At 35.0% G+C, this 18,875-nt stretch overlaps 1 protein-coding gene across 1 annotated transcript in view; it reads left to right on the forward strand.

Annotated features, from left to right (window-relative positions):
* The window catches only part of DMD (dystrophin), a 2,174,064-nt gene that overhangs the window by 556,653 nt on the left and 1,598,536 nt on the right, over positions 1–18,875 (forward strand). The window contains exons 10-11 of the mRNA XM_031660704.1: positions 16,730–16,918; positions 17,571–17,752. Of these exons, the coding sequence (XP_031516564.1) occupies positions 16,730–16,918; positions 17,571–17,752 (371 nt within the window). The remainder of the gene's footprint in view (positions 1–16,729; positions 16,919–17,570; positions 17,753–18,875) is intronic.

Genomic DNA, 18,875 nt, shown 5'->3' on the forward strand with positions numbered 1-18,875 from the left:
CATAAAAAAGAATGAGCTCATGTCGTTTGCAGGGACATGCATGGAACTGGAAACCATCATTCTCAGCAAACTAACACAGGAACAGAAAACCAAATGCTGTATGTTCTCACTCATAAGTGGGAGTTGAACAATTAGAACACATGGACACAGGGAGGGGATCATCACATACCATGGCCTGTTGGGGGGTGGGAGGCAAGGAGAGGGAGAGCATTAGGACAAATACCTAATGCATGCCGGGCTTAAAACCTAGATGACGGGTTGATGGGTGCAGCAAACCACTATGGCACATGTATACCTATGTAACAAACCTGCACGTTCAGCACATGTATCCCAGAACTTAAAGTATAATAATAATAAAAGACACCCAGGCATCATTCTCAACAACTATCCTCTTCATATTTATAGTGTGCAAATCCAATACATTCTAAGGTCCTATATGTCAGAAGTCTGTCATCTCCTCCTCTTTCCCTACTTCTACCGTTTTGTTGAAACTCTCAGTATATATCTCATCAATTCATTTTTTCAACAGTTCTTGAGTGCCTACAGTAACAGTCAGGTTCTGACTATTACATACTGCCGTTCACTGGATATCTAGCTGGTCTTACTGCCCTCATCTTCCGAAGATCATTCTCCACACTGCATCCAGAATGATCTTTCATAAATATAAATGTAGTAACAATTTTCATGGTTTGACTGTCAATCCTCCCAAAAGATTACTGGGAAAACACATTGATGAAGCAACACTAAGTGTATTAGACATGCTGCCATAAGGGAAGACACTAACTTGACATGGTCTTGGTAGTGTGTAAAAATTCCTACTTCTCAGATCGTATTTCATCTCCCTTTTCAGTGCTTCCATTTCTTCTTGGATGTGTTCTTATGAGAGCACATACATTTTTCGCTTACTTGTAGGTTTCCTCCACTGGACTATGATTTCCTTGAAGGCAGCTGTTTTATTATTTATATCCATTGTGATCTAAGTGAGTGATTAATACGTAGTTGATATGTGAATGCACAATATGTATTCATCTTAGTATTGAATACATAAGATATTGCTTCTTAATTGTCCTTTAATCAGCGCAATAACAAAATTTATTGAGAATTTACTGTAGACCAGGTTCTTCCATGCTGTATGTATATTATTAACATGTTTAATTTATCTTACCAATGCTAGGAGTTTATATTCTTGTTGTGTCCATTTTCAGGTGAGAACACTAAGGTTCACTGGTACAGAAAAGAATTTGAGTTTAGATATTTTGGTTCCAGAGCCCATATTTTTAATTCTATGTACACTACACTTCTGTAGCATGTTTGATAACATATTGGTAACACTCAGTTGCCAAATGTATTTGCATATATCACAACCAGTATCCTGATATATGTTGGTTGGGTTATGAAATGACACATAATTTGCTCAACGAACATTTTTTACAATCTGCTAGCCACAATTTGATATTCCTTATATGTACTACCTAAGTAACATAAGTAAATGTAGGAGGATTTGAGACATGCATTTACTCCTTCCTCTTTGATTTCTAAGGCACCACACATTCCAGGTTTTCTTTCTGTTTTTCTGGCACCTGCTTTCATTTTAATTTTCTGGTTCTTCCCCATCAGCACAAATTCCTGATATCGCAGTAACCAGGGGTTGGTTCTTAGACCACACTCATTTTCTTGATGATCTTATCTAGCCTCCTGGCATCAAATATTGTCTGTAAGTTGATGCCTCCCAAATGTTTACCCCCAGCTCAGAGCTTTCTGCCAAACTCCAAACTTACATACACAACTTTCTATACATTCCTAGTCAATTCAAATTTACTCTATGTAAAACTAAATTTACTAACACTCAAATCTGCTTCATCAGTAGCTTTTCCTGTTTCAGTAAGGTTTCACTATATCCGTCCAGTTGCCCCAACTGAACACCTTGGAGTCACACTTAGTCTTATTCTTTCTCACACCTGATGTTGTTAGAAGATTAGAAAACTAGGCCAGGTCCACCTTGACTAAGTGTATATCCAGAATCTGATCACTTCTGACTACTTACATTGCTACCACCATCATCTCTGGTCTAAATTAGTGAAATAGCCTGTTAAACAGGCCTGCCTGCTTTGGCCTTGCCTTAACTGGAATCCATTTTGTCTGCCAGATAGTCCTGTTAAAATGTAAGGCAGATCACATCACTCTTCTGCTGAAAACCTTCCCATGCCTTGCCAGTCATTCAGTAAAATGCAGTCTGCTGTTTTATAAGCCTATGCACAATCACCTCCTCCTTTCTCTATATTTCTTCTCTGACTTCCTTTTCCACCATTGTTATCCTTTCTCATTCCACTGCAGTCGTAGATGCTTCTACCTGGAACACATTTCCTCCACATACTCACATGGTTTTCTCTCTCATATCTTTAAATCTTTTTCTCAAAGGATACCCACTCAATGATATTTTCCCTGATCATCCTAGTTAAATCTACAATGTCCCCTCCCCTAGCACTTTCAGTTCCCCTTCCTTGCTTCATTTTCTTCATAACACTTACATCCTTCTATTTTACTTACTTCTCTTGATTAGCATGCCTTCACTGATGTGATTCACTGAATGAGAACTTAGATTTTTGTCTATTGTATATGGCTATACCATCATTGCCTGAAATAGTGCCTGGCCCTTTGTAGTTGCTTAATAAACATTTGTTAAAGCAATACTATTTGTAATAAGTAACAGAGCCAAAATTCCATATGATTTCCAAGCTCTTCTCTACCAAATAAAGTTATGATGCATTGAATGTATAAAGTCTCTTTTGCCAGTTGCTCTTCTACCTGGCAAATCTGTAATTTAAATAATTTTATAAAAATTATCTATTTGAAGTTTTTATCTTATTTGTTAAATTGCCACTAGACAGGCTAGACAAAGATAAGCTTACCAATGGATTATGAATATCTTACATGCTTATTAAAAAGCAAAATAATGGATGTAGCACCTTATGATTTTCATGTTTGAGAATATATCAGCTCTAATGAGTAGATAATAAAAGAGCCTCAGTTTTTTGATTTTCTTATTTCTCCCCAAGACAAAGATAGATATCCCTGTGCTGATGGCATCAAATGCATTGGCAAGCCTAAAATCAAACAAGCTTTCTAGTAGACTCCACTCAAGGTTGTCATAAAGCTTCCTTTGAAAATTTGCTTTTCAGTTTTTGTCTTCACATTGAAAAATAGGCAATATATTGGCAACTAATGTTATACATTGCTCAGTGGCAGGTGATACCGCTAAAGATGATCAATTACATGCTAAAAACAAAGGATTTTGAGCTCTGTTGGATGCCAAAACCTACAGTCAATTCAGTCAATATTTTAGACAATACAGAGGGAAGAATCACTCAAGGAAAATTGCCACAGTATACATTAAATATCTTTGTTTATACCATTTTAGTTTTTCTCACATCTCTAAATGCTTTTCTGTATATGCTGCTGACAAGGAGCAAATTTGTTTGTTTAGAAATTCTGCAGCCTTTCCATCCTTTGCTTTAACTTTCTTGTTGAGGTACTAATGAGCTGTGAAAAGGCCAAATGAAATAGAAATAAGACCTCCAGATAATCTGTACTCTGATAAACTACTCCCAGAATAATTGGAAGTTTATGGTTGTTCTAGGGCAGTGGGAGAAATAAGCAATGCTGGCCAACTATTTGGAACAACCCGTGTTAATAATATTGTAAAAGAAGTTTACAAGGCAATCACAATCCTTTCAAACAAATGTCATGCATGTACTTTCAGGCCTATGCACAGTGTTATCTGAAAAGCTTAACAGGTAGGATTGTATTTTGTCCCAATATTTCTAAATCAGGAAATTCTAAGCATACTTGTAACGATTTCTCTTCCACCTTAAATGGCTTCCCTTTTCCCGATTGATAGTTTCTGCAGACGCAACACGTATCTGGCTTTCCTTTTCTACTCAGTTTGCATGATTTTAATTTAGCTTTATGTTAAGGTTTTGAATAGCTGCCGTACTTTCATATTTGGAGTTTAACATAATTTATGGGTGTGGCAATAATTTGATGACCTTTTTAGTATAATATAAAGCCTATATATGAAAACTTTCAAATAGATATGTAGTGATTTTGTAGGAAATTTGTAAGTATTATACTAATCAAGAATATGGTAGCTGATTCCACTAGAGACTATTTTGAAAATATTAGGAAACTTTGTCTTTAAACATAGTATTGATTATCTCACTATGTGACAAAAAGGCATTTCTGTTTATTCTGTTTCTTTCCATTTTTGCTTTCCAAAGTAGAGCAAATAAGTTGAAATGTACCCATAGGTGTGTTTTAAATTTTGACATATGTTTCGGGTATGATGATATACCAACAAAATCCCAGTAATATTTGCTGCGTATTTCATTGTATCTATATTTTATGTACTGATTTAAATTTAAAATGTGAGTAAATTTCAAGGCGTTGTACTAGTAAAGCTCATGGTAGTTCATTTTTTATTTTTATACGGACACGTTATCTGTTTAGAACGCAAAAATTATATACCATATCCAGTCATATTATAAACATATAAAATTGGTCACAGAAAGTTCTGAGGGTGAAAAAGACTGGATGAATCAAAGAATTCTATCAACAGTTCTGTGAGTGTATGAGAGACTTATAATCACATTCACATAAAATATGACACATTATTAATTTTGATTTTTAAATGAAACTTTATAAATCTAGCTGTCTCTGGGAAGTGTTTCTTTCCCTTGAGTTGTTAGAAAAAAAGTCTGGCAACAAGTTAATATTCAGGATTTTGTGAGACAGATACTGAATTCATTTCTCATCTCTGCTTTTTAGTAGCTCTTCGGCCTTGGGCAAATTTCTAACCTTTATGAATCAGGTCTCCTTATAGTAAAATGTAGACAATAATCATCCCTTATGTTGTGAAGTTAAATTAGATGATTTAGTGGAGTGCTTACACCATCCCTCACAAATGGTAAACACTTAATTCACTATACTTCTGTTCTGGTGGTAAATTCTAAAAGAATTTAGACGACGAAGAAAGCATTTATAGGTTAAAGCACAGTCTACACAGTGGATAGCACTCACTTAGGAGTTACACGAGATGAACTGGGGTTCTAGAAGGACATATTATAATGTCTCATCATAGCCTTATTTAAGAATTAAGAAAGAAATAAACTTTACCAATTTTTAATATACAGGTTTTCAGATAATTTGATATATGATACTTGATATCTACCTGGAAAAATCAGAGATCCTTAATAGGATGCATAATGTCAGGCCTCTCTCTGATTTATTAGCGTTTCTGGTGCTCTTGATGCGCTGCTATGCATATGAACACTGAAGTGTGTTTATAGACTGTTATCTTAAGTAGTAGACTACTTAAAGTCTTTTTCAGTAATATCAGAGTAACCTAGGAAATCTATTTTACTACATACAAATGTTCTGGACATCTCATGGCAAAGTAGTTGAAAAGATTGAGTTATATACTTTCTTTTTGAAAAAGTCAAGTGTTAGATAAATGCTGAACTTTTTTGGGTTGGCAAGTGGCTGTGAGTACTATGTTATTTCTCAAATTATTTGCAAAAGCAGAGAACCTTGACTCTTTCAAGAAGATTCTGTATTAACAATATTAAGAAAGAGACTAGATTTTATAAGATATTCATGCTGTGAAGAGAGCATTTTCAAAATGGATATTTGGTGGTAGTCCCATTATAAATATGTCAGTTATAAAATATTATATACCTACAGAAAATAAATGGAAAGAAATGTCAAATCTGTTTAAAAATATTACAGGTGAAAAGTTTCAGTGAGGTTTTGACTCTGTTTATGACTTTAGGACATTTACTTTCTATGTTAACCTCACTTAGGGTTCTGTTTTGCTTTTCTACTCATGCTTCCATTGCCTCAGTTTGTAAGATACACATACCTGTACATATCCTTTAGCCCTCTTTTAGTATCTTCACCAAATCAGAAGTGATTGCTCTTATCACTTAGCCCACCCTGATTTTGAGTTGTTTTTTTCTGAGATGAAGTCTCGCTGTGTGGCCCAGGCTAGAGTGCAGTGGCGCGATCTTGGCTCACTGCAAGCTCTGCCTCCAGGATTCACACCATTCTCCTGCCTCAGACTCCCAAGTAGCTGGGATTACGGTCGCCCACCGCCATGCCCGGCTGATTTTTTGTATTTGTAGTAGAGACAGGGTTTCACCGTGTTAGCCAGGATGGTCTCGATCTCCTGACCTAATGATACACCTGCCTCGTCCTCCCAAAGTGCTGGGATTACAGGCATGAGCCACCGCGCCAGCCAATTTTTTTTTTACTTGAAAATATGAGAAGAAATATTGGTATAACAAGAGATGGCAACTTATCAAAAGGTTTCATACTTTTATTTTTCTGAAATGCAAAAGAATTACTTCATTCTTCTCAGTTCTATGAACCCTGAGATCAAAAGTTTTAATTGTCCATGGGACACAGAGATACAGAACCTGAAGCATGATTACTCCTATTAGGAACCAATAATAAAATTGAACTTCCCATTGCTTTCAGCCAACTCTCCACATGGACCTTATGGTTTACCTTTATCAACAGGATATAGAGGACTTTTATTACTTTCCTTGAGGTGGAGGTCAGAATTTGCATCTGTTAATGAAATCTACCAGAGTCCTCCCAAGAATTAATACCATTCTTTGAAATTACAGGCTCTGAAGTCCTTAACTAAGAATCTCTTTCCTTGAATAGGGAAGCCAACACTGCATTGAAGAAGGCAGTAAGTGAAATAAATGGAAGTGGGATTTATCATTTCTTCTCCCTGCTCTGTCGTCATGGAAAGATGCTTTGGCCTAATTCTCTTAGGAAAAAAAAAAAAACAAAACAGTCCTCATATTAATATAAAGTAAGATGGAATATTCTTGCATGTCATATGCTACGCGATTCATTATTTTATTCAACAAACATCTAGTATGTTATACTATATGTCAGGCAGTGAACAAAATAAACTGCCTACTGTTGTGAGGCTTCCAAGAGGCTACATCACCTGTCATAAAAGAACTTCCCCATTTCCACAATCACACTCTTACAATTGTCTTCCTAATTAGCTCACTAGTTATTTATATTATTTCACTAATTTTAATAATGAAACTAACCCACACAAGCACTTATAGATGCCCAAGAAGTAGAGACAAGGAGTTACCCATTAATTCTCCCATAAGGATTTGTCTCTTTTCTGAAGGCTATACCACATCTTTGTTTAAGGAATAAGGAAAAAAGACAAAGGTATGTGACATAATTAGAGAGAAAGCACACAGAATTTAGTGATATATGTGAAAGGTAATGAGATAATCCAAGCAGCTGGTGTACTTGAAGGAGGTGAATATAGCCAATGTCTTTGGAGAAAATTGACCTAGTTAGAAAAGATGTGTCAATTTAGTAGAATATTTTTACAATCTAAAATCTAATTGAACCAAACTCCTCTTTGTTGTTGTTAGTTCTTCGCTAATCTGGGTTGCACTAAATAAGGACAATGAGGCAGTGAAAATGATTTTATAAAAGTTGAATGGCAAGGGGTGATGCTGAATGTTAATACAATCTCCGTATGTTATCTGTGGGCCTTACATGTACCTTCTAAATTAGTATCATACCTATTTTCAGGCGTGTACCAAGAGTGTGAAATTTAAAAACTTGGCCAAGTTCAAGTACACACTACTTATAAATTCCAGAGCCTGAATTTGATCTCATGTTTATTTTACTGCAAAGTGAGACAGACTTAAAGTTTCCTGAATGCAGACACTGGTTTTATGCAGCATGATTTCTTTGAGACATTGTTATATACAGTGATGGAAGTAGGACAGGGGAGGGCAGTGAGATTGTAGAGATGGTAGCTTGAACATGCAATAGAGTGGGAAAGTGACTGAGGAGAATCAATTGGAAGGGGAGAGATTGGGGAGAGGAAAGATAATCAATAGTGAGAAGTGCACAGAAATTAGATTAAATGTGGGAAGCAATTTTATTATCAGGAGATAGCAATCTGCGGCCTGAGGGTGAAAATAGACTTGCTCCCTGTTTTTTGTAAATAAAGTTTTATTTACTTATGTATTACTTATGTATTTTCACTTATGTATTGTTTATTCACTTATGTATTGTCTCCTTCTGCTTTGGGGCTACAATTTGCAGTGATGGAGCTGAGTGGGGGCAACTGGCCTTTAGTGGTCTGCAAAATTGAAGATACCTATTTAGCCCTTTACAGAAAAAAGTTTAAGGAGTCTTGGATTATATAACAGGAAGAATAAGATTTTCACTGAAATATGAAGCGGAGAAGCTAGGATTGGTGTAACTGTAGATAAGTTTCTATATTTTGAGGAAATCTATTGTGCTAACTTCTAATTTCTTTATATAGAGACTTATGGAATAAATGAGTACATAGCTAAGAATATTATACATGACGACTCAAGAAAAAAAACAAAATTCTGAAACTGGTTACATGGGAATACATATGTTTAGTTTTTCTTCATAGCTCACAATTGAATAATTCGTATATGCTATTCCAAACTCTATAGACTACAGTCATTCTAGAGGAATATTATTTAAGTGGAAGTATATGTCAATTTGAAATAATATGTTTTCACAAGGTATATGTATTCTGTTTTGATTTTTTTGATAAGTAAAAACCACTTGTCTAAAGCAGTTTACTTCTGAATTGTTTTTATTTTAAAAGTATAGCCAAATGAATCATTTTTTTCCTATTTATAAATTACTGGTTAAAATAAATAAGACTTGGTGTTTTTGCATGAGGCCTATTTGAAAATTAATACAATTGTTAAACTTAGGATTAAGGAAAATAACATTAAGAATTTGGTCTTCTGAGACATTTTGTAACTATTCTATTTTAAATTGAATTTAGTACTTTAAGAAAATCCCTTGTTTCAATTACCGACTCATATGAATTCCAGCCAGCTACCGACATTTAAAATTATTGAAACATCGCCCAAACAGTATAAAATTATTATGTTCATCCTTCTTCTCTGGACTCTATGAATCTCTGTCAGCCAAGGAATGTCAGTTGGTTTACTGGGGATCCCATTATTCCTCCCACACCTCATAGGTGTGACTTCGATTTTCTCCTCATCTTGGAAATAGGTCCTCTTTTTAGAGTGGTTGTAAGTATTATATGAAACAATATGAACAAAGAAATCACTAGGCTGGACATTGTTCGCATGCCATCCAATAAATTTCTGAGAAAGTTTTTTTAATTGATGTTTATCAAAATTTTATTATAAACTGCTACTTTTAAAAATAAATCTTTTATATTGGGTTACTAAATTGTTCTGGGTACGTTTCTCTAAATCTTCTATTATTTTCTCTCTGACCTTCCATTGGTTTAGGAGAATTTGCCATAACAATGCTTGTTTCTTTTTCTTCTTGATTTTACGAGAAAGGTTCTATTTTGTGGATTATAATAGCCGAGACAGAAACTCTCAGGTGAAGTGCAGGAAAAAATAAAGGAATAAAATATAACATAAGTTAGAAAGTAAATGTATACCCAAAGATATAAATAGTAGAATTAGAGAAATTAGAGGAAGAAAACATACACATACCCACATATAAGTTTGTATACTATATATATGTGTGAATCACATATCACATATGAAATATGAGTAGGAATGTTGGGAAGGCATATATTTAAAATTATGAATATTTTATGGCATGTTACTCCATTTTCAAGGTATTGATTGGTTAAAACATATTTTATATAAAACCTGAATTTGGAAGCACAAATGATCTTTAATGAGAAATTAAAATTACCCCAAACAATTTAGTAAATGCTTATTATCTTTGTGCGATGCTGTTAGGCATGTGGTCAGAGTCCCTTCCTTCCTACAATGTAAAGGTTAGCATAATATCTAAAGGTATGTGGCTTAAAAAAATAATGAAGCAAAATGACTGGAAACTTCATTGACAGTATGTTTCAGACAGAGAGAGAGTTTAGTATTAGAGAGACATCTGATTTTACAGTAGAAAGTTTATTTTAAAATCACATATAAGCTTTTACAGATACTTTTTTTTAATAATAAAATCTCAGCTACTAGAAACTTAGAGTATATCAGTGTATTAGATGGCTGTAGGTTTTGTGGCACTAACAAAAACACAAGGATGGATGAATGAAAAAATGAGTTTATTTCTCTTTCAGAGTTATTTCTCTTAAATTTGGTGTAGTTGGGAGTGATCAAGGCCTTGTAGGAAGGCTCTGCTCATTCAAGGATCCATAGTCCTTCTGCCTAGTTTTTCGGTCATTCCCTGGGACGCTGTCTTTCGTAGTCATGGTCAAGGATACCTCACAGCTTCATGTGTGTATCACGACCTTCGGGAGGGAGGACAAAGAAGAGAGCATATCCATGCCCTTTTAGGTCTTAATGATGAAGCTGCATGCATTATATCCAACTGGCCAATATTTGGTTACATGCCACATCTAACTGCAAGGGAAAGTGGGAACTGGAGTTACTTTTCTAGATAGCCAAATTGTCCCCTAAACTTTCTAATACTATATAAAGGATGAAGAAAGATACATATTGGAGGACGAGCAGTCTTTGCCAGGGCCATTTTTTTAAATGTAGGAATTAAGATTAATGTTTTTAGCTCTAGTACCTTTTGTTTAATAGGCTATAGAATGAGATTTTTAAAAACTAAAATACCCACATACGTGTACATATGATATCCATTTTTGTCTTCTTAAACAGAGCATCCTATGCACAATGTAGCATTTCTGTGACGGATTCTGTAATAGTGAGAATGTTAAATTTGCTGACATTTAACATAAAAGGCAAATCACAGGATTAACAGAAGGTATAGAGTTCAAATGGTGGACTTGGGACATGCCTGCCTTTAGAAAGAATTTCTTAACTTTATTTTTTGCTCAGCTTCTTCTGACTTTTTTTTCTGTTTATGTATCTGTGTTTTTAAAAATCTTTTAAAAATATTTTTTAACTTTTTGTGGCTACAGAGTAGGTGTATATATTTACGAGGTACATGAGATATTTTGCTAGAGACATGCAGTGTGAAATAAGGACTTCATGGAGAATGGGGGGCTTATCGGGTCTGTGCTACCATCCGGGCTGTATCCCATTGCTGTCTTTCTGGTATATTGGTATCTTCCTCAGTGTGACACCAGTGTCTGTGACTTGCGTGCATTATTTAGACTTGACTTTTGATTTCCTACTAACCAACGTAGTGAAGACCAGGTATTTTCCTAGTAGCTTCCAAACCATTGATTGAATTTGTAGGAATTAAGAAAAAATGTAATTTGAGTTATTTTTAAAAAGTTGTATGAGGGCCTGACACAGTGGCTCACACCTGTAATCTCAGCACTTTGGGAGGCCGAGGCAGGTGGATCACCTGAGGTCAGGAGTTTGAGACCAGCCTGGCCAACGTGCTGAAACCCTGTCTCTACTAAAAACATAAAAATTAGCCAGGCGTAGTGGCGTGTGCCTGTAATCCCAGCTACTCAGGAGGCTGAGGCAGGAGAATGGCTTGAACCCAGGAGGCGGAGGCTGCAGTGAACTGAGATCCCACCACTGCACTCCAGCCTGGGCAACAAGAGCAAAACTCCATTTCAAAAAAACAGAAAAAAAAAAGTTATGATATTTTGTAAAAGTGCTATTGCTTAGACTCTTAATTCATTTTCTTCATTAACAGAGATTGATCATATTGTGATAAAGATGTGTTTTGGAATCCAAACAACCTGGTTTTAAGTCCCAGAACCACCAGTTACCTTTGTGACCTTTGGCAAGTCACCTAATTTTTCTGTTTCCATTTCCTCATCATACTAATCTCTGTTACCCTGATCTGTTGTAGTGAAAAATGATATAATGCATATTAAATGATTAGCAAATTGACTGGCACTAAGTACTCAGTAAATAATGGCAGCTGTTGTTATTGCTATTATATATGTAGTAGTTGTATTTGTTGTTTTAATGTTGCCATAACAGCAAGCCATGATTTTTCATAAATCCTCATTAGGGCTTAACTTTGAACTGAATTTCAGGCCCTATCAATATTAAAAATTACCTATTTAATAGTGTCATTAGATAGAATATCATGTACAGTGTTGCATGATGGATTAATTTCTCATAAATCACTTCAGTAATCATTTGTATGCTTTGACTAGTACCCTGGTTTACATATTATATCTGTGAGAAAACACAGCGGAAGTGTGGCAAGAATATTCACATTTTAAGGCTGAATTTAGATAAATTGCAAAAATAAATCAATCTTATCAGTGATATAAAACTGCTCAGTGATAGACTGTGCCCTCTCAAAGTGTCCCAGTTATTTTTTCTAAGAGCTTTGTGGTTTGCTGGACTCCTGGTTTCACAACCTATATGTAGCCACTTGATGACTCACCTCAGTTTGAATTGCCTAAATCATGCTTCCAAAAACACACAGAACTCATTCAACTGTTTCCTCATAAAAATCATTTGCCATTTCAATGAACATTGGCCCCCAAACACAGGCATTGGCAGAACATTTCTTGGGATCTAGAATGTGCTTAGCATTTTATATGCACTATCTCATCTCATCTGACCAGAAATCTTATGGACAGATATTTTTCTTGTTTTATAGATGGATTAACTGAGATGCGGAGAGGTTAAATATCCAAGATCAGGCAGATAGTAAACTGGGTTTTAAAATATATTTATATGTTGAGTAGTATCAAGGCTATTGCTCTATACTTTATTAGGACAATTTCTAGTAATAGAAATTCTACAACTACAAATTATGACTAGAAATTGTTTCCAGAAATGAGTTTCTAGAGATTTTTCTAGACATCGCTAGACTAAAACAGTCATTTATCATCCCTCATTGTTTTACCTTTCTCCTTTCCACTCTTCCACCTTTTTTAATGAGCAATGTCTTCAAGAAACATAGGTGACAATATCTAATACTTTCTCAAATAGGCAGTAATTAAGACTCTGAAGTCTGTGGATAACGTTGAATAAATTTGAGTGCACTCAATTCTGAGAAAAAAACAGAATCGTTTCATCCATTCATTGTTATGCCTCTCATCAGAATCATTATTTGCCCAATGTACTGAAGAGAAACAAACTACTGTGATAAAGACAAAATAGGATTGAAGCATAGGAAAAATAATTAGTTCCAGTTGATGATACTGGCATCTTCATTCATGAAATGATTGGGGTCTATCTTCCTTATGCGTAGATCTATAAACAACAAAAATCAAGTTTCCTAGAAAATCTCCTCATTTGATGCCATGACATGTATGAACTGATTCCAGCTTAGGTGCAATGTAAAATTCTGTGATGATAAAAACATATTTTGGGGTGCTGAAACAATGCATTAACCTCTTTATATATCTTTATTTCCAAATTCTCAGATTAAACATGGTTTTATTTTAAAATGTCTTTTATTCCAAGGTGTCTATGGAAAATATACAAATGTAGAATTCAAGCAAATTTCTTTTTTCATCAGTTTACTTAGTCTGAAATTCTAGAGCCATTTCCAATTTTGTTTTACAAACTGCAGAAAAAAGTTTAATCTCACCTTAGAACATATATACACATACATATCTAAATAAACCCATATGCACATCTGAAACAAAAATTGAGACAATAATTCTTAGTATTATATAAGTGGCACAGACTAATACTTTTTATTCTTTTAATTTTAAAATATTCCTAGCCATAACCCACTAACATTATTTTATGAACCGTGAATGGATTATGACTTACCATTTGAAAAACAATAGTCTGTAGACAAATAATTACTCAGATCTTAAATTAAAATTTTGATTATAGCTCTATAGTTGAATTTATGGATATAAATGTAAAATTTTGCATAGCTTATTCAGATTTGAATTTAGCTTTAAGAAGGCTGTCATTGAAATGTTTTTGTTTTATGCACATTCTCAGACAAAATATTTACATTGAGAATTTGAGTACTAGATGTCATGTCCTTGAGTATAAGGATATGCCTTTAATATTTTCTTCAAAAATTCAATTCTATGTAAACATCAATAAATTATAAAGTGTTTAATATTTTGATTCAAATTGCACAATGTGAAATATTGTTACTTGAGTACTAGTGCTGTTTACAGTGTTTCATTTGGAGAAGATTATGTGAATTCAATATTGTTAATGATTTTTAAGAATTCTTAAATACGGGCTAGGTTGAAGTTCAGATTTCAAAAAGAGTTAAATAATGTTTGCTCTTAAACATTTTGGGGGGCGTATTTTTGACAATAATTTTCCATCTCCTGAAACCCAAACAGTGACTTAAGAAGGTAACCTTGGGGCAATTTATGTTTCAAAACACTTCTTATACATACACAGGAATTTGATAATAATTACAGCTATAACATACTTTATTTAGTTCTTACACAAGGTCAGACACTCTGTCAAGTGCATTATACACTCTTTAATTCTTACCACGATCTTATTATGGAAGTATTATTCTTCCCATTTTACATAGGCAGAAACTAAGGCTTATGCAGGGCTAACTTTCCCAAAGTCACAAGATTCCTTTTCTTTCTATATCATCAATTTCAGCATAAGTGATTGGTTCATACAGGAACATAACAGGAGTAGGAAAGGATATGATAGGGTTTCTTGGTCGTTTGTATTTTCTTGAAAGAATTGCCTTCTTTCTGCATTTGAAGCAGGGTCTGGTTCTTCTAAAACACAAATTCAAAAATAAAATTATCAAGAATTTCAGGATAGTATCAGCAGATAAAAGAGGCATGTGTTTCTTCTGTGCTCAGGGCCCTGTGCAACTGCTCAGGTTGCACAAACATGAAGCTGGTTCCACCGGTGCACATCTCTCAGGCTACCTTTATGTTATTTTCCCCCTTAATGCTGACTTTGATGTTTATTATTAATAGTATTTAGAGATAGAAGGGATACACCATGAAACTTGTTCTAACCCCTAAGACCTTCAGAAATTGCCTTACTCTTAGACAGGGGTCCCATGCAAATAGCCCTTTCAGAGCACTTAGGCTCTTTGAGATGATAAAGTTGGGTGATTGCGACTCCACCAGGATGGCCTCTCTCTGCCACTTCTATATAAACTGGAAAAAGAGTGTGTCATTTGATGAAAATGTCATAGCAATAACTGTCACTGTGCCTTGTCATCTCAAAGGACTTAACAGTTGGGGAAATTTAAAATATTAAAGTTTCAAAATTTGAGCATTTTCCGTAAGAGCACAAGTAAGTTGATGCTGGCAGCTTAGTGGGTTAAGTCCCAGAACTGAGAAGGACAGGAAATGCAGCGTATACACACCAGGGGAAAGCCACCAAAGGTTGAGTTTTCTCTAGGTGAGATTACGAAATCCCCCAGATAGCTTCTGTTGTTCTACACTGCTTTTTGGTTCCTTTACAAAACCTTGTTTGTTAGGGGGCCCAGTGTTTGCTTGCAATATTTGGGGAATGCAGAAGATTCCTCTACAAATATTTCTCCAATATTCATTTGTTCTGCTCAACTCCATAAATAGTATGCCTATGTTCTTGACCTCGGCAAAATCCCTCTTTGAGCATGGTCTCAGGATTTTTGAAGCCCAGCAACCTACAAGGAGTACACTCCTGCCAAAGTAAAACCTCCTGCAAACTTACTAGTTTACTCAAATTTTTGCCCTTGATAAATGCCTTTAGGTTAAAGCAGCAGACATGTAGGTTATCCCAAGAAGCCTTTCCTATCACTTGAGAGTATGGTTCCCGTAGCATGCAAATCTCTGCAAACATATGGCCAGGTTTTAGAGGTCGTGTAAACGACCCTGTCTCTATTACTTGGCTTCAGATGGGGAGAAGTTAGAGCCACGCAGAGCACTCCAGCCTCTCCAGAGGAAGTCTTTCTCACCAAATTTTTCGAATCGACCTCCTTGCTTGCTGTTACACACCTTTAAGCTAGATAGTGGATTAAGGGTTGTGAGGCCAATTTTGTGATCACTTCTTAGCAATTTTTTAACAGGTACCCTGGATCTTCTTTTTAGAATTATGGATGCTTTGTACACTTTGTTCTTGGCTTTAGGGTCCAGGTAGAAATTCCAAGACAACCATTTGCAATCTCACTTAATATCCTGCTAATTAAATTGGGTAAAACATACTGCATATTTTACTTCTCCTAAGATAATATGTTACTATTTAAATAGTGACGTTCTGGAAATAAAGGCTAAATCATAGAAGTAATTATACTGTTAGAAATTTTAGATGGGTGGGTGAGGTTATTTTTTTCTTTCTAAATGTTGCCTTCCTTTCCCCTACCTCCTTGTTTTCTTACTGATACCTTTATTGGTCTGTAAACATTTGGAAATATTTCATTACCTAGGGCCTCTCAGGAAGAGATGTTTCCTTTAATGCCATTGCAAAGGTATGTAAAATATAATTCCGATAATGTATATGTAAGTTATTGTAAATAAGAATTGAGGAAAGTTCCTATGGATCAATATTTGTAGCATTTAAAAAGCAACATGAGGTGATATGCTAATTTCCTCCTTGCAGTAATCTAGAAGAACTTTAATACAATATTAATTTGTTGTGGATTTTGACTATTTGAAAATTGATGTATGCATGAAGAAGTTAAAATGAAAGCTCACTATTTTCTGTATCTGCTTTTCCTGTGTCTGATAATGCAGGTGGATAGTCCTAGCATTTTAAATATTTCATTCAATTTATCATTTAATGTACTGGAACAGTCTGCAAAGACATTAATTGTGTAACACCCAATTTGTTTTATTGTGCAGCATTTGGAAGCTCCTGAAGACAAGTCATTTGGCAGTTCATTGATGGAGAGTGAAGTAAACCTGGACCGTTACCAAACAGCTTTAGAAGAAGTATTATCGTGGCTTCTTTCTGCTGAGGACACATTGCAAGCACAAGGAGAGATTTCTAATGATGTGGAAGTGGTGAAAGAACAATTTCATACTCATGAGGTAAACTAAAACATTAATTTACAAAACGAAACATGACTTGTGATAATGGCAAGTCATCCTTTTTCCTCAATTACTCTCTTACATCCTTGTATTTCGGAAATTTAGTTGTTGTTATGTGCTTGGGATTCCAACAGTCAGATTTTGAAGTTCTCTTTTGGAGAGCAATCATCGAAGGCATTTCTATCTGATTTGCCAACAAGACTATGAAAGCCCAGCTCCTTTCTCTTGTGTCAAGGCAATGCTGAGGCATTATTTACATTCCCGACCCAGTACTTGTATGGTATTGGGCTTAACTTCTCTCAGTGGGAGACTTTTCCTGAGATGATATACTTGTTTGGCTTCTTTCCCTTCCCTGTCCTTTTTCCTCCTTCTTCAGCTCCCTTGCAGAACTTCCAGGGAGCTCTTCCTTAATAAGTCACTTGCACTGAAATCTTTATCTCGGGGCCTGCTTCTGAAGAATTTGACTTAAGATATTTTTCCTTCATTCATATTAAAAGTGGTTTTGGGATTCTGCAAGTATAAATTAAAATCCTTTTACTGGGAAAATAAATCTAAATGGGCCACAAGTTTAAAACCGCCAACAAATAAAACTCAAAACCACACTGATTTACCTAGAGTTCTAATTACAATTGTTGACTTCCTTCTTTGTTAGGGGTACATGATGGATTTGACAGCCCATCAGGGCCGGGTTGGTAATATTCTACAATTGGGAAGTCAGCTGATTGGAACAGGGAAATTATCAGAAGATGAAGAAACTGAAGTACAAGAGCAGATGAATCTCCTAAATTCAAGATGGGAATGCCTCAGGGTAGCTAGCATGGAAAAACAAAGCAAGTAAGTCCTTATTTGTTTTTAATTAAGAAAATTAACAAGTTTTGGAATCTTGTTATTATTTTGATGTGGTTTAATGGTTAAGTTACGATTCTCAGTTTGTTTCCAAGGCACACAGCTCTCTTTCAAGGGACACTGTGGTTGGATTTTCATGGCAATAACATTTTGGTTTTCACTTTTACAACTAAAAGAGCAGATGCTAGATAGATGCACTGTTCTCTACAGAACTATGCTTTGAGAGTTGCCAAAATTCTGTCATAGTTATTATTTTCTAGGTTTTCCTCCAAAAATTAAAATGTAACTATAAAAGACACAGAAGCATACACAGGAGATTATGTACATAAAATCACTTATTAGCTACAGTTGACAGGAAACTTCTCTTCTGAAGAAAAAGCCCTTGAAAATATTAGTTACTCATCTATGTATGGAAATCCTCTTGAAAAAAATCATTCAAATGTTTTGGGAAATTCATATTCAAATACAGTATGGCTGTGAATTGTCTTAAGAATATATATTGACTTAATAAAAAGGTTTTGAGACGTTTCTGATAAAAGGATACATTTCTTATAAAGGTAACCAGCAGATCTCATCATTCTGGATATGTTGCTTTGATTTATATTGTTAGGTGTGTGTATTCATGTAAAGCCTATCAAGACAGGATAGATTTATTTTTAAATGAAAAGAAATGAAGTGCCAACTGTGGATTTGAATACATTAAGTTAAAAAATTGTCCAAATGCCTTAAGTTTATTTAACTATTATTTATGAAGACTAAAAGCTTTAAAAATAGGACCAAGGAAACTCATTAGATAGGCTAGAGGCATTGGTATTCCAGTACTAAATTATAGCGTGAAATTAGGGAGAGGAAAACACATTTTTAAGCTCAGGCCTTTTGAAAGAATAAATAAGGTACATATAAGATAGAGGTTTCATAACTATATATGTATTCCAAGCCAGGAGATACTAGTCTATGCATATTGATAGTATTTGCCTGCCGTGATCATGGTGATGATTGTCACTACCCCTAGAGGTGAGAGGTACAATAATCATAATTATTGAGTCTGCCCACCCCCCCAGTGTTGACCAGGTCCACTAATTTACTCCATCTGTTATTGATATTAATATAC

The sequence above is a fragment of the Papio anubis genome, chromosome X (assembly GCF_008728515.1).
Source record: "Papio anubis isolate 15944 chromosome X, Panubis1.0, whole genome shotgun sequence".
In the NCBI taxonomy this organism is placed as follows: Eukaryota; Metazoa; Chordata; class Mammalia; order Primates; family Cercopithecidae; genus Papio; species Papio anubis.